Consider the following 14,206-nt stretch of genomic DNA (forward strand, 5'->3'; position numbering starts at 1 on the left):
TTAGCAAAGGAATTTCTTAATCAGAGACTTTACTCTTAAGCACTCAAGAGTTACAGATCTTTGAAAACAACAGAAGTCCTGAGATGCATCCTCCCCTACACTGTTCTCACCCCTTCTGTGAGTCCAAGGCTTGTCAATGTTTCAGGATGAGCAGAGTCCATCCTGCCCCCTCTGTCCTGCAAGGCCTTCATGTGTGTGGTGATGGTTGGCTCCCCACTCAGAGCAGCACCCCACTCTTAAGTATAGTCTCTGCCTCTTTTGCTATGTGCTCCCCAGAGATTCTCCAGCTCCCTCCCACTTTGTCACGCTTGCCCCACCTGTGAGCCCCTGTGTAGAAAAAACATTGTTCCAGCATAGGCCAGCAGTTGAGAGACAGTCAATGGTCCTAGATTGCAGTCTGGATGACTTCTCCATGACAGTCCTTCGACAAGGTGTCAAGCAACTTTCCCAGGTAGGGGAACTGTCTGGAATGCAGTACAATAACCTGCACTAAGGCAAGATTAGACAACATGTGTTCGACACATAATACAAAATGGAGTTCAATAAAAGATATTACCTCACCTGACTCGTCTCATATCCTGGGACCAACACGGCTACAACACTGCAAACAATTATTATTTTAATTAATGATACACTATATACAGTGAATGATATTTTGGCATGCAGAGCTATTCACTATTATTATTACAAACATATTGGTAGTGGTGAATATTCCTAGGTGGGAAGGACTGAGTCACTGGCGGTAGAGTGCCTTCCTTCCTTCCACCTCACGGATTCAAGATGATAAATTGAACCTGTGCTTCAGAAGAGAAGCGTCCCCTGCTCCCCTTTTACGACACAGAGCAACTGATGCCTCCCTCTAAAGTTTCAGATACTAGGCACTGCCAGAATCAGAATGCCGGACTACATCATAGGTACTCAACCTGGGGGCCAAGAACATGTCCAAGGGAGTTGTGACCACTCTCACTTTCCTCATGGCTACCTGAGAGGAGGGCCTGGAACCTTTTTTCTTTTTTAACATGGCATTACAATATGGAAAAAGTTGATGACCACTGGACTAGATAAAACAATGGCCTGATGCAGTGTGGCAAATTCTCTCTCTCTCTTTGTCCAAATCAATATCTTACAATACTTTGAGGGCTTATGCAGTGTTAAGAATGTGACTCAAATCAGCAAAAGTGAAGAGAATTAGAATTGCTGATTCCATGTCATATATATACTTCACTACCTGAGCACAATGGGGTGGCAGAAGGATGGAGTTTCAGCCTTTGCACTGATGCTTCCTACTGGTGTGGTTATCAGACACATCTGAACAGTTTTTGTAGTGTGGCAGACTGTGTAACCAATAGCATTCCTCCAGCATAGTTGGATATGTGCTTGTGTTCCTCAAGAACATCCTTGTCAGATGTGCTATGGACTATTGTGTGTAATCATGTTGCCCTCTATTGGCTAAAGTTTATAGCTGCATTATCATTCTTCCCCAAGCTCCAAATCTAAATCACATTGGTAGGGTAGCATGGAGAAGTCCACACTGCTGCTGCCCTGCTTGCCCTGTCCTGTCATTATCCAGATGGTTTCATTCTCCAGGACCATTAGTCTGACACCTTGCATGAGCACTAAAAATTACATTTTAAACAAAGCAGCTGCAAGTGGTATAAGAGTGAAATTATACCAGCAAGCTCCAGCTCTAATTTTATTGGTGAAAGAAGGGACAGCAGCCGGAAAAAGCTGAATAAAGATCAGCTCTTAAAGTCAGATTTAAAAGCAACAGAATTGAAAGCACTCAGATTAAAATGGCTAATTATTGCACAAGAGTCATGAAATAATTGTGTTGAGAATGGGATCTTTATGGTCTGGTGACAATGACTCACAGCTGTAAACTCTTTGGAGAACATTTTTACCAGACCCAAACACCGGTAAAACCTATCAGTAGGTTCAGATTGTGTGATTCAAATGAGAGCGAACCAGATAACTAACTATGTTTTGAAATCATATGCAGTTGCCAGGTCAATGGATGCGGGAATATTGCTTAATTTCTGCTGGGAAAATGTAAAGGGTAGGATAAGGATGACAGTTCTTAAATTCATGGGAAAACTTGACCAAGAGAACCAGGAAGGTGTATATGACTGTTCTGAGGAAATGCATGGGCATCACAAGTGAAGCTATGTTGGGGTAACATTTAAATAAAGAATAAGAATGGGGCATTAACTTTCTTTGGGGCTCTCAGCTCTTTTGGCTCTAATGTCATGGGGGGAGGGATAGCTCAGTGGTTTGAGCATTGGTTTGCTAAACCCAGGATTGAGAGTTCAATCCTTGAGGGGGCTACTTAGGGATCTGGGGCAAAATCAGTACTTGGTCCTGTTAGTGAAGGCAGGGGGCTGGACTCCCTGACCTTTCAGGGTCCCTTCCAGCTCTATGAGATAGGTATATCTCCATATATATTTTTTATTTTATATCATATCCATCAGTTGATGGACATATAAAGATTTAGCTTTTTTGTTTGGTTTTGGTTTTGTGTATCAGTATTTTGTGTCTAATACATTCACTGCATCCTTCCATCATTGCACTCTTTGCAGAGACAGTACCAGTTACAATGGGTGGGACTACTCTTCTCATGTGGAAAAACCTGCATGGAAGGCTCTGGGGGAGGAAATCTCATGGAAATTCCCCTACATCATTCCATCAGCATGGTGAGTTTTGCCTCCCCACAGAAGATGCAGAAGGGCCTTTCCACAGTCTGGCATATCCCCAGGTTCCCTAGGGGATCTACAGGTGTCTGTGGCCATCTGTGCACCCCTGGAGCTACTGCGGCCTCTAGGGAACCCCCTTCTTTGCAGGGCAGACACCAGCCGTGGAACTTCCCTACCAAGGATTTCTCTTGGCTGTGGTTGCTCCCAGCATTTGGAATGAGAGGGTTTTGTGGAAAAAATAATACAGCTGTGACAACCAGCATCCCAAAGGGAGAACAGGGGGTTTGAACCCCAAAGAATAAGCAATTGACTCAGCTGATTGTATTCAGTGGTATTGTGCTATAAAACATATGTTGAGTAAGGTCTTTTATGAAAGCTTGTAATGTTGCTAAACATTATGAGGTATGTAAACAGGCTCTCGTTATGAATTTATGTGTTTGTGTATATAGTGAACTGTGATCATAAACTTCAGCTCCACCTCACAGCAGGACAGTGAGTGACCAGAAAGAGAGGGGCACCTCCCAAGCCAGGTGTTTACACAGTTCAGACTCATGTAACAATCCATTGTACAACCCAGAGAGTGGCAGATTAAAGCACAGGCCCATGTGGCCATGTGGCCCATGCCTAGAGGCCCCGGCCAATTTGGGGGCCCTACAGGAGTGCTGGAACCTGTGTAGAAGTGGGCATGCCACTGGTGCTGGAACTATGACACCGCCCCTGCTCCTCCTCTTCCCCCTGGGGAAGCCGGAGCCAGGCCGTGGTAAACGCACTGCCACCTTACAGAAGCCTTTGTGCTATGCAAGAAATGAGAACTGGCAAAGAATGAATGATTGACAGTAGTCCTAAGTGCTCCTTAAAAATAAAACAACTATTTTTATTAAAGTTCTTCACAGAAAATATTCTCACTTTTTGGCATACACAGGGCAAGTGCCATATTAGGCAACTGCATATTCCTCATACAGAGTTACATTTAGATGTCCGTGACATAATGTGAACATAATAATTTAGTTCACACATTTTAGTAGAGGTGAGGTAGACTCTGGAAACAACTTAGTCTTGCTTCTACCACTCTTCCTCCATGGGCAATGGGATGATTTACATTTTCAAACGATGTAGCCACATGATTCAAGTAACTACGGCCCACTGGCCGGCCCTGGCCCATCAGGGCTTTCAATCTGGCCCATGGGATTCCCAGCCCCATGGCGCAGCGGGGCTAAGGCAGGCTCCCTGCCTGCCCTGGCCCCGCGCCGCTCCCAGAAGTGGCCGGCACCACGTCCTTGTGGCCCCTGGGGGAGAGGGGGCAGAGGGCTCTGTGTGCTGCTCTCGCCTGCAGGCACCGCTCCCTGCAGCTCCCATTGGCAGGGAACGGGGAACCGCGGACAATGGGAGCTTTGGGGGTGGTACCCACAGGCGAGGGCAGTGCATGGCAGAGCTGCCTGCCCCACCCCACCCCTAGGAACCACTGCGAGACATGCTAGCCACTTCTGGGAGTGGCGTGGGGCCAGGTCAGGCATGGAGCCTGCCTTAGACCCGCTGCGTGCCGCTGCCACCACGGAGCCGCTCGAGGTAAGCAGCGCCGGGCCAGAGCCCGCACCCCAAACTCCTCCTGCAACCTGCACCCCAACCCCCTGCTCTGAGCCCCCTGCTGCACCCCTCCTGCACCCCAACCTCCTGCCCTGAGCACCATCCCACACTCTGCCCCCTCCTGCACCACAACCCCCTGCCCTGAGCCCCTTGCTGCACCCCGCACCCTGTCCCACACCCCGCACTCCTTCCCGCACCTCAACCCCTTGCCCCAGCCCTACATTCATGGCCCTGCATACAATTTCCCCACCCAGATGTGGCCCTCGGGCCAAAAAGTTTGCTCACCCCTGTAATATATCCCTGTTGCCAGAGAAAATGTGCTTGGTAAAGTACCAAAATGAGCTGCAACTTTTCCAATATTCAGATCTTCTCTTAAAATGAACCGAAAATCATACCCATCTTTTCTCCAAAAGTTAGTTCTAACAGAGCAGGATGAAATTATTGTCCAGCAGGCCTTCCTAAATAAGAATATAAGAATGGCTATACTGGGTCAGACCAAAGGTCCATCTAGCCCAGTATCCTGTCTTCCAACAGTGGCCAATGCAGGTGCCCCAGAGGGAATGAACACAACAGGTAATCATCAAGCGATCCATCCTCTGTTGCCCATTTCCAGCTTCTGGCAAAGAGAGGCTAGGGACACTGTCCCTGCCCATCCTGGCTAATAGCCATTGATGCACATATCCTCCATGAATTCAGAATTCTGTTTTTTTTGTTTTGTTTTGTTTTTTGAAGGGGGTATTTAATTTTTATGGGTTTATTTTAGCAATTTTTGAGTTTTACATAGATTTCCAAAAATCAGGGGTTTTCAGGGCTTTCTCTCTGTATATGCTGTAATGAGTATTGTATATTATAGACATTACTCATGCAGTAGTATACACTATAATGAGTAATCTCTTTGTAACATTGCCTAGTGTGCTTTAACATAGTACTGTTTCAAACAGCGGTATATTAAAGTGCACCAGGGAACCTTTCGTGTGTGCCAGTGTGTCTACATGAGCCAATTCATGCACAACATGTTAGTATGCTTCAGAAATCATACCCCCATAGTTTGCATTACTGCTCCATGTACATAAATCCATAGATACAAGTAACCATTTCTAGTGAAATACCTGGATAAACACCTATTTCATTTTTTTTAAATCAGGGGTGTTTTATCAGTGTTTATCAGTTAAAATCCAAAATCAGGAGCCCTAAATATACATCTCCCAACACTTGTTTGGCTGAGGTGCCACCTAAAGAGGGTTTGCTACTGGGTCTTTTTTAAATTGGACAGTGTAGTAGTATTCTGCAAGACATACTTGCAATGTGTAACCATCCCTTTTCTGATACTTCAACTTGTTGCTTTTCCATCCATTTTTTATTCTGTATGACGTTTGAATTTGTAATTAATCAAGATTTCAGTATACTTTTCCTTTAACACTTTGAGGCAATGTTAACTGCTCTGGTTCTGTTTGTTCTCATGTGATTTGGCAAGCCTGGAGAAAGAAAGTTTCTAATTTTCAAATAGAAGAGTAAAGGAAAGTCAGCAAGTTTTACATTTTGTTTTTAACATAGATTGTTTCCATGGAACAAAGGCTAGAGCCAGAAAATGTCATTTTTCTATATTTGGGCTAGTTATCAATCATAACATCTTTATGGGTCAAGATTTCAGCACTGGACACTCTATTCTGGTCTTGCTGATTTATTGCTGAGGCACATGGCAGTTCTGTGCTAGAATATCCCAGAGATTTCCGAGGAGACATTGTGCACCTGTATGTAACTGGAAGGAATCAGTACAATTAAATATCAGACAAACCATGTTTGATGTCCTCACACTACGTGGGTAAAAAAGTCAACATGATGTTTCTAAAACATCATCCCATTGCGATGTTGCTTCGGAACTCACCTATCCCCTTCCGGACATTGTCAGGATGATGTCCTGCTACAATATTGCATGAAACACATCTATAATACAGGCGTGCTGGCAAGAGACGGGTCTCTATTTCATGGCTTTGGCAACAAGACGTGGTCTATGGGTCAGCGTCCAGTGACTCCAGTAGATATCATTCTATCAGCTTGCTTTGACACTACATTAGTGATGCTTATGTGGGTGAGGAGCAAATCGGGGCAGGGACCATGTTTTCTCAAATTTTGTGTATGTGGTACAGTGCCTACCCAACAGTGCAGTATGGGCGATGGACAGGGATACGCACCATAGCCAGGGTGTATGGCTGCTGCCCTCCCCCACCCCACCCCACCCCCATCTTTGTAGTGTGACCAGGGGCACCAGACTTTGAAGGGAGGGCCCCTCCTCTAGGCATGTTAAGAGATGAGGAGTTGGCCCAATGAAATCTGGAGAGCCCTGGGACTCCGGGGGCAGGGAGCGGTAGTTGTTGGACGTCACATTGCACTGGGCCCTGGAGGCAGGGTGGGGCAGCTGAGCGGCAGCAGCCCTCTCTAGGCCGCGTCTAAAATGTCTAGGCTCTGTAGCTTTAAGAGGCGTATCTACATAGCCACGCCCACTGTGGCGCGCCCTGCCAACGAGCTGCACCAGCAGGCCGCCTCCGCCAGGGGGGAGTGTTGCGCCCTTGTGCGGGGCTCAGGCGACGCCACTCAGTCATAGCGTCGTCGCCTCCTCGCCGGGCCTAGTGCGCCTGCGCGAGTCCGCGGAGACCTTGGAGGCGCGGCTGCCAGGGACGAGGCGCTCGGACGCGAGGTTAAAGCTGAGGCGGCCGGAAAATGCAGAGCTGGAGCCGGGTCTGCTGCGCGCTCGCCCAGGTAGCGGCCCGGCCAGCGCGGGTGGGGGGAGCGGCGCTGGGCCCTGCAGGCCCGGCCGGGGACACCGAGCTACGGGAGCGGGGGGGCCCGACCCTCTACCTCGCTCTGGGCCTTGGGCCAGGCCAGCGGGCACCCACCTTCCCCCTTGGGCCGGGGGCGGGTCAGCAGGGTGCGGACGTTGAGGTCCCCCGTCTAGCTCCGAGCACGGGGGGATGCAGCCTGCTCTGTGACCCCTCCCCTCAGCTTGTGCTGCGTGAGCCCTTCCCCGCCCCCCGTGAGCTGGGCAGAGGGGGTCTCGGTTCCCCCGCCCCCCGCGAGCTGGGCAGAGGGGGTCTCGGTTCCCCCGCCCCCCGCCACCCGTGAGCTGGGCAGAGGGGGTCCCGGTTCCCCCGTCCCCTGAGCTGGGCAGAGGGGGTGTCGGTCCCGGTGCCCCCGTCCCCTGAGCTGGGCAGGGGCCACCTTGGTGCCTGTGTGTGACCCTAAGAGCCCCTTGGGTGCCAACTGGCAAAGGGCTCACTGTTCTGTAACGGCAGCAACTCTTATGAGGGCTGACAAACTCAGTACACCTAACACTTTGCTGTCACCGTATTTATATAGAACATTGCATGAGATATTAAATGAAAGCCATGATCATGCTGGTCCTTAATACTATTGTGAAATGTATGTATTGAATATATTTTAAAAATTGTCTCTATACTGATAATATAATACTGGAAATATGTCCTTATGGTTGATGTCAAGGTGTTACTCCCCACTAGAGGTGAAAAACTGGTTTTGCCAGACAAACGGATGTATAATCATGGATGTATAGTCACGTCTGCCTAAAATCATATGATATGTAGATTAAGCATAGTAAAACCAGCACAGTGTGAGCTACATTTGCTTTTCAAGTCAGTGTGAGGATATGAAGACAATGTGGGGCCAGCACACAGGAGAAAAAACGGGGAAGGGGAGAATCTCAGGGCATTGGGAAGTGGGGCACAAGCAACAGGCATCAAGATCCCCTCTACGCAGCTCAGAGCATTGAGGGGGGAAGAGGCACAGTGTGACATGCTCCAGGGTTAGCCAAGGTTGTAAGACATCTCACCACTACCTGCCCTTAGTGTGAAGCAGTCTTGTCTATGCTTGGTGTGGCTCAGCTCCCTGAAACCAACAGCCTCTAGGCCCACAAGCTCTTACTTCCAGGTCTATGCAGACCTAACCCTTTCTGTGCAGGCTAGTGCTTGGTATACACCAACTCTCTCTCCCCCTTCCCTCCCCCCCCCCCCCCCCCCTGGTCCTCCCAGTGCTCCCTGCAGTATCCAGCCCATCACTGGACACTCACAGTAATTACCAGGTAAGCTGTCCCCAAAGAGACAATGTACACACGGCTTGACTGATACAACTCAGGATCAGGTTCTTTGTAACATTACAGCACTGAAATATATTTATAGTGAAAGCAATCACATTTATTAACAAAGACTGCAATTTGTCATACTGAGAAAAGGTAAGTGGAAACGTAATTGGTTACACACACAAAACAAAGCATAAAACACAATCCTAGGTCTACACTTTTTAAGGGTTACCTTTCCTCTTTAATAAAGTAGATCTGCTCCCAAGAACTGAGTCCTTGACAGAGCTGCTGGTTTTCAGGCAAAACCAGGATCCAAGTTTTCATGAATATCCCCACACCTTTCAAGGTATAGGTCCCGAGCTCCCTGCCCAAGTCTGGTAGGTGTAGAACTGGGGAGCGGTTGGGGGGGGGGGTGTCTCTGCAAGCCGCACTTTAACTGTAAAAGAGCTGCATGTGGCTCGCGAGCCACGTTTTGCCATCCTTGATATAGCCTGTTGCTTGAGCCCCTCTTCTCCATCAGCCAGCTCCATAATAACTCTTAGGGCTATTGTACGGGCCTATTGGTTTTATTACCCAAGACTTTTATTACGCATGTCCTCTGGGATGGTGATTGAAGCATGAAGGGACATATGAATCTTTAGCGCATCTGGCACGTAAATATCTTGCGATGCCAGCTGCAAGAGTGCCATGGGGACAGCTGTTCTCACTTTCAGGTGAAATTATAAACAAGAAGCAGGCAGCATTATCTCCTGTAAATTGTAACCAAACTTGTTTGTCTGAGCGATTGGCTGAACAAGAAGTAGGACTAAGAGGCCTTGTAGGTTCTAAAGTTTTACGTTTTTTTTTTAATACAGTTATTATTTTGTACATAATTCTACATTTGTAAGTTCAACTTTCATGATAGAGATTGCACTAGGGTACTTGTATTAGGTGAATTGAAAAATACTATTTCTTTTGTTTTTTACAGTGCAAATATTTGTCTTCAAAAATAAAGTGAGCACTGTACACTTTGTTGTAATCGAAATCAATATATTTGAAAATGTAGAAAACATCCAGAAATATTTAAATAAATGGTATTCTATTATTGTTTAACAGCACAACTAATTGTGATTAATTTTTTTAATTGCTTGAGAGCCCTAGATTTTTTATGTTCCTTTCCCTGAATACACTCTTCGTAATTATCCCTAGGTTTAAACCAAAGCCTGTCTTACCCTCTCCCCATATTTATAGGTACTGTGAGTGAGTGAGATAAGATGAAATGTTGTTTATCCTCTTAGACAACTGAACTGTGGATAAGGGGTAAAATGACTGTTCCCTACCTGTCTCCCATTCGGGAAGTAACCGTAAAATAGAGCAATAAGATGGTCTATTATCGAATTGCCCCACAGTCCTTCCACAGAAAAGGTTGAATGGAGTTTTGTAATCTGTGCTGCCATTATTTACTATCTGATAATGCCTGCTGTATAGTAGCTTTCCTAAAAGAAAAGGACAATCCCTGCTCTGAGGTGCTCACAATATAAGAGCAGAGGATGGGGAAAGGAGTATAGCATATTAGTAGAGTGATCAAAGGTATTCTCTAGCCACATATGCGAAATGTATTTATATAGGTTTTGTTTTCCATAGGAATTACAATACCAGTTGCGCATCTAGTCTGGAGTTCTTCTCCAACAGTGATCAGTATCAGATGCTCAGAGGAAGTTGCAAGATACCATGTAGTTAACAGTTACAGGATAATAAGGGTTGTTTCTTCTTAATCCTAGCAGTTAGTAGCTGGTTTGTGCTGTGAAACAGGTTTTGACTCTTTTGTGTTAGATGCTATGCATGTGGTAAGAGACCGTTCTTGCCCTGAAGATCTTACAATCTAAGTGGACACAATAAAGGTTAGAATGGAAACAGGGGTACAGAAAGATGAAATGATTTGCTGTAGGAAGCACAGCAGATTAGTGGCAGAGCTAGGTTTTCCGTATCCCAGAGCAGTGCGCTATCCACTGAGCTCACTACTGCTACCTATTTTTAATGTAATTGGATTTTCTAATGAAACAGATTGTGAGAAGTTGCTGATTCGTATACAGTTATTTTCTTTATGGAGAAAGTTAAACTTTTGTTTTTTCCCCTCTCTAGAGAAGCCATTTTAGTCGAATCCATCATGGCCTACAGGGGATTTGTGCAGTGTCGCTGAGGAGCTATGCTGATCTAGGTAAATTTTGATTGCTGTAAAATAGCTTTCAGGAGACAAAGTTGTATTTCAAATTGAGGCCCCAATCTTACAAGTGATTCTGCAGCCACAAGAGCCCATCCACGTGGAGACAATTGTACCATCAGGGTTGATGGTATGAGTGGTTCTCAAACTTTTGTATTGGTGACCCCTTTCACATAGCAAGCCTCTGAATGCGACCCCCTTAAATATAAAAAAAATGTGTTTTTTAGTCTATAACGCTTATAAATGCTGGAGGTAAAGCAGGGTTTGGGGGTGGAGGCTGATCGCACACAACCCCCAGGTAATAACCTTGTGACCCCCTGTTTGAGAACCCCTGTTCTACAACATAGATATCAGGTGATGGCATGCAGTGGATTGGATTGACTATACTAATCATTTATACATTATTATTGTTAGAGGTTAAAATAATCAGATATGCCATTTTTCTTACATTGGACAAATGATGTGGAAGGGTTGCTTTTGTGGATCACAAGTTAATCTTTCTATGGTCTGGGAGCTAAATATGAAGACTCTGCTTCATATCCCAGTTTCTCCAGATTATTGAGCATGAGATGTGTGACCTAACCCTGTTCGCGCACAGGACAATGTAAAGGTGTAACATTAGTCTATCAGCATTCTCCTTATTTTTTTTAATATCTGTAATAATGCCACATGACACGTTCAAGTCCTTTCTTGTAACAGTTTTTTCAAAGGCAGTTAAACATAACTACAAATACCTTTGGCCAAATTCTACAAAGGTTTATAGCATATGCAATCCCAGAGTAGATGCAAGGAGTGCAGGTCAGACCAGAATTCAGTCCCTTTACCTCATTTACAGTGCTTTTGTCTCAAATCTGTAAGAGTGGTTGTTTTTATTTACAGAACAAATAGTGTCCATGAACCATTCCATTTTTTGATTCAGGAGGTTGCTTTCAGTAGTCAAAATTTACGTGTCTAAATTCACTGAACAGCACCATCATTTTTAAAAACTAGCTATATATTCTCTCTCAATCTGTGGATAGTCAATGTGGAACTATCCCAGAATGTTGCAGGCTAGGTATTCCTATAGTAAAACTAAAATAAACCTAAATTATAGCAAGAAAAGTAACTTGAAAACATTTTAAAGTTTTGTATTTTTTCTTTTAGCTGATGCTGACATCACAGTTATTGGTTCTGGGCCTGGAGGATATGTTGCTGCTATCAAAGCAGCTCAACTTGGCTTTAAGGTAAGAGGGAACTTGTGCTGGATAAACCCGGTAATATAGCACTAATCCAGATAAATTCAGTAGGGGTTCTTGCAACACTGGAAAAATGAAGTTCCCTGTCACTGGGCAACCCCGAGTGGGAGCACCCTCCTGATGCAGGCTGTGTTCTGGCAGCACAGTCCACCTCAGCCCTTTCAACTGAATTGCAAACTTGATCGTCCCAGCAGGAAACACCTTGCTGGGAGCATCCTTTTTAGGGGAATATCCCTCCTCCTGGCCCTCTCATGGTTCATGTGGGTCCACCCCCCTAGCCCTGAAGATGTCAGTGAGTAAGCCCCTCTGCTGCTCCCCTGCCTTCAGCCCGAGACTTCGGACAGCAGGCAGTGCCCGTTGCTGCTCCTCCTGCCTTGAGACCACTCCAGCCCTCTGGCCCAGCCAGCAAACTCCTGTTGCTGTTATCCTTCTCTCAGCTCTCAAACATAGTCTCCTAGCCAATTCCTCCCTCTTTCCAAGGAGAGCCTACAGAGCTTTCTACTCTCTGTAGACTCTCTCTCCCAGGCATCTGTTGCCTGCCCTTCCAAATAGAACCAGTCTGTTCAGATTCTCAGGGATTTCCTCTCACTGAGTCTCTCCCTGGTCCTATGTAGTCCACACATGCTTGCTCGCTCTTTTAACTGGCTAAATGGGAGCATCTGTTCTGGTTTCCCAGGGCTGTTTGTAGCTTGGGACACCCACATTGTGAGAACTTGATTTCATTTCCAGATTAATAGTAATAACTAGTTCTTATATAGTGTTCTTCATCATTAGAGCTCAGCGTTTTACAGAGGTCAGTATCATTTCCCCCATTTTACAGATGTGAAAACTGAGGCATAGATAGGGGGAAGTGCCTTGTCCAAGTTGATCTGAAAGCCCATGGCAGAAGTGTGACTAGAACCCAGGTTTCCCATGTCCAAGCCAGTGCTGTATCCACTACTAGACCATGCTGTAGATTAACGTCCTTAACTTTGTCTTAAGCAGACACTGACTGTAGAGGCACCATTTTTCATGTTGGTTTGTTAGTATCTTTTGAACTGTGATTATTAAAATAAGTCATGGTTGATTTTTGTCACTTGGCGTTAGGGCTGTCAAATTAGCTTAATTTTTATTTAGAATTTATAGATTAGACTGAAACCAATGGTAAACAGTAGTCAGTAAGAGGTGTAACAGCTACATTTTAAATAAAATGAATTGGATTGGAGAGGGAAGCATATTTATAAAAGTAGTAAAGAGAATGCCAAGAGGAAAAGTAGTTTTCTCCCAAAAAACAAAACTGCTGGGTTCTAATCAAAAGCAACTTTTAGGCAATCTGCCAAAAAGGATCAGAATGAATAACAAATGTAGTGCCTGACTGCTGAGAGATTCTGTGAAATTGGCTGAGAGAACACCAATAAAAATAATACCCAAGTCTTATGTAGCGCTTTTCATATGTAAATGCAGAATTTCCTGGAACTCATCACCACATTCGTTTATTCTGAAAAACAAATTGGTGGAAAGAGAGAATCATTAGTGTGGTGAAGAGCAGTGGAAATGTGCCCCTGCAATGAAGCCAAAGTTATTTAATGCCAGAGTGACCGGTTAAGTACTGTTTGTCATGAACATGAATAAAGATGACTTGGGGCTATATTAAATACATGGACTGAATGTTGGAGATGAGACTATAGAGAGAGATTATCCTGGGTGTAACTTATATGCATGAGCTTGTTCTTTTTGCTATTTCCTCTGCCTCCTTTGAATGTCCTTTATGAACAAAGCAGCTTTCATGTAGTGGGCACTAGTTATTCATAATTTAGACAGATGATTCAAGTGACCTCTGTTTCACTCTCTGAACAATGGGAAGTAAATGAGTTTTCTAGAGTAATTTTTGAAAGTATTGAGAGATGAAAATATATTTTCCTAAAGATATTATCACAGTTCAGAACAACTACCCTACATTTCCCCTCAGTGGTCCAGCAAGGGCACCCACTCTTAGGTTTCTAGCTTCCCAGCTGTTGCCTCTCTTGGATGGAGACCCGCATCTCACTTCCCTGTGACCAGGATATGTCCAGGCTGCACAGTTCCCTGCTTTCACTGTGTATTTCCCAGCAAAGATAGTCTGCCTAAATAGACCTACTTGCTTTCTCTTCAGAGACCGGTAACAGAGGTTGCTCTGGGTTGATGTTACCACGCAGTTCTTTCTAAGCAAGCCTACTTCATTCTTAAGGTAAAAAGCATTACAGAGAAAACATATTAAGACAACAAAAGAACCTACACATCTGCTCATAAGCTTGCCAGGCATCACCCCACCTCTGGGGTTTAACTTACTTCAACAGTTAGCAGTAAGGTTTAACTTAATTCAGTAAGGTTTGTTCAGGATATTGCAGGCTATTGTCAGTGTGTCACATCTCAGCACGATTCTCACTTC

General features: G+C 45.2%; 1 protein-coding gene across 1 annotated transcript in view; it reads left to right on the top strand.

The window, feature by feature from the left end:
* Window positions 1-6,906: 6,906 nt before the first annotated feature.
* DLD (dihydrolipoamide dehydrogenase) overlaps window positions 6,907-14,206 on the top strand; it is a 29,123-nt gene continuing 21,823 nt past the window's right edge. Inside the window, exons 1-3 of the mRNA XM_065399051.1 lie at window positions 6,907-7,031; window positions 10,486-10,561; window positions 11,708-11,787. Coding sequence (XP_065255123.1) covers window positions 6,993-7,031; window positions 10,486-10,561; window positions 11,708-11,787 — 195 coding nt within the window. The 5' untranslated portion in view covers window positions 6,907-6,992. The remainder of the gene's footprint in view (window positions 7,032-10,485; window positions 10,562-11,707; window positions 11,788-14,206) is intronic.

The sequence above is a fragment of the Emys orbicularis genome, chromosome 1 (genome assembly GCF_028017835.1).
Source record: "Emys orbicularis isolate rEmyOrb1 chromosome 1, rEmyOrb1.hap1, whole genome shotgun sequence".
Lineage (NCBI taxonomy): Eukaryota > Metazoa > Chordata > Testudines > Emydidae > Emys > Emys orbicularis.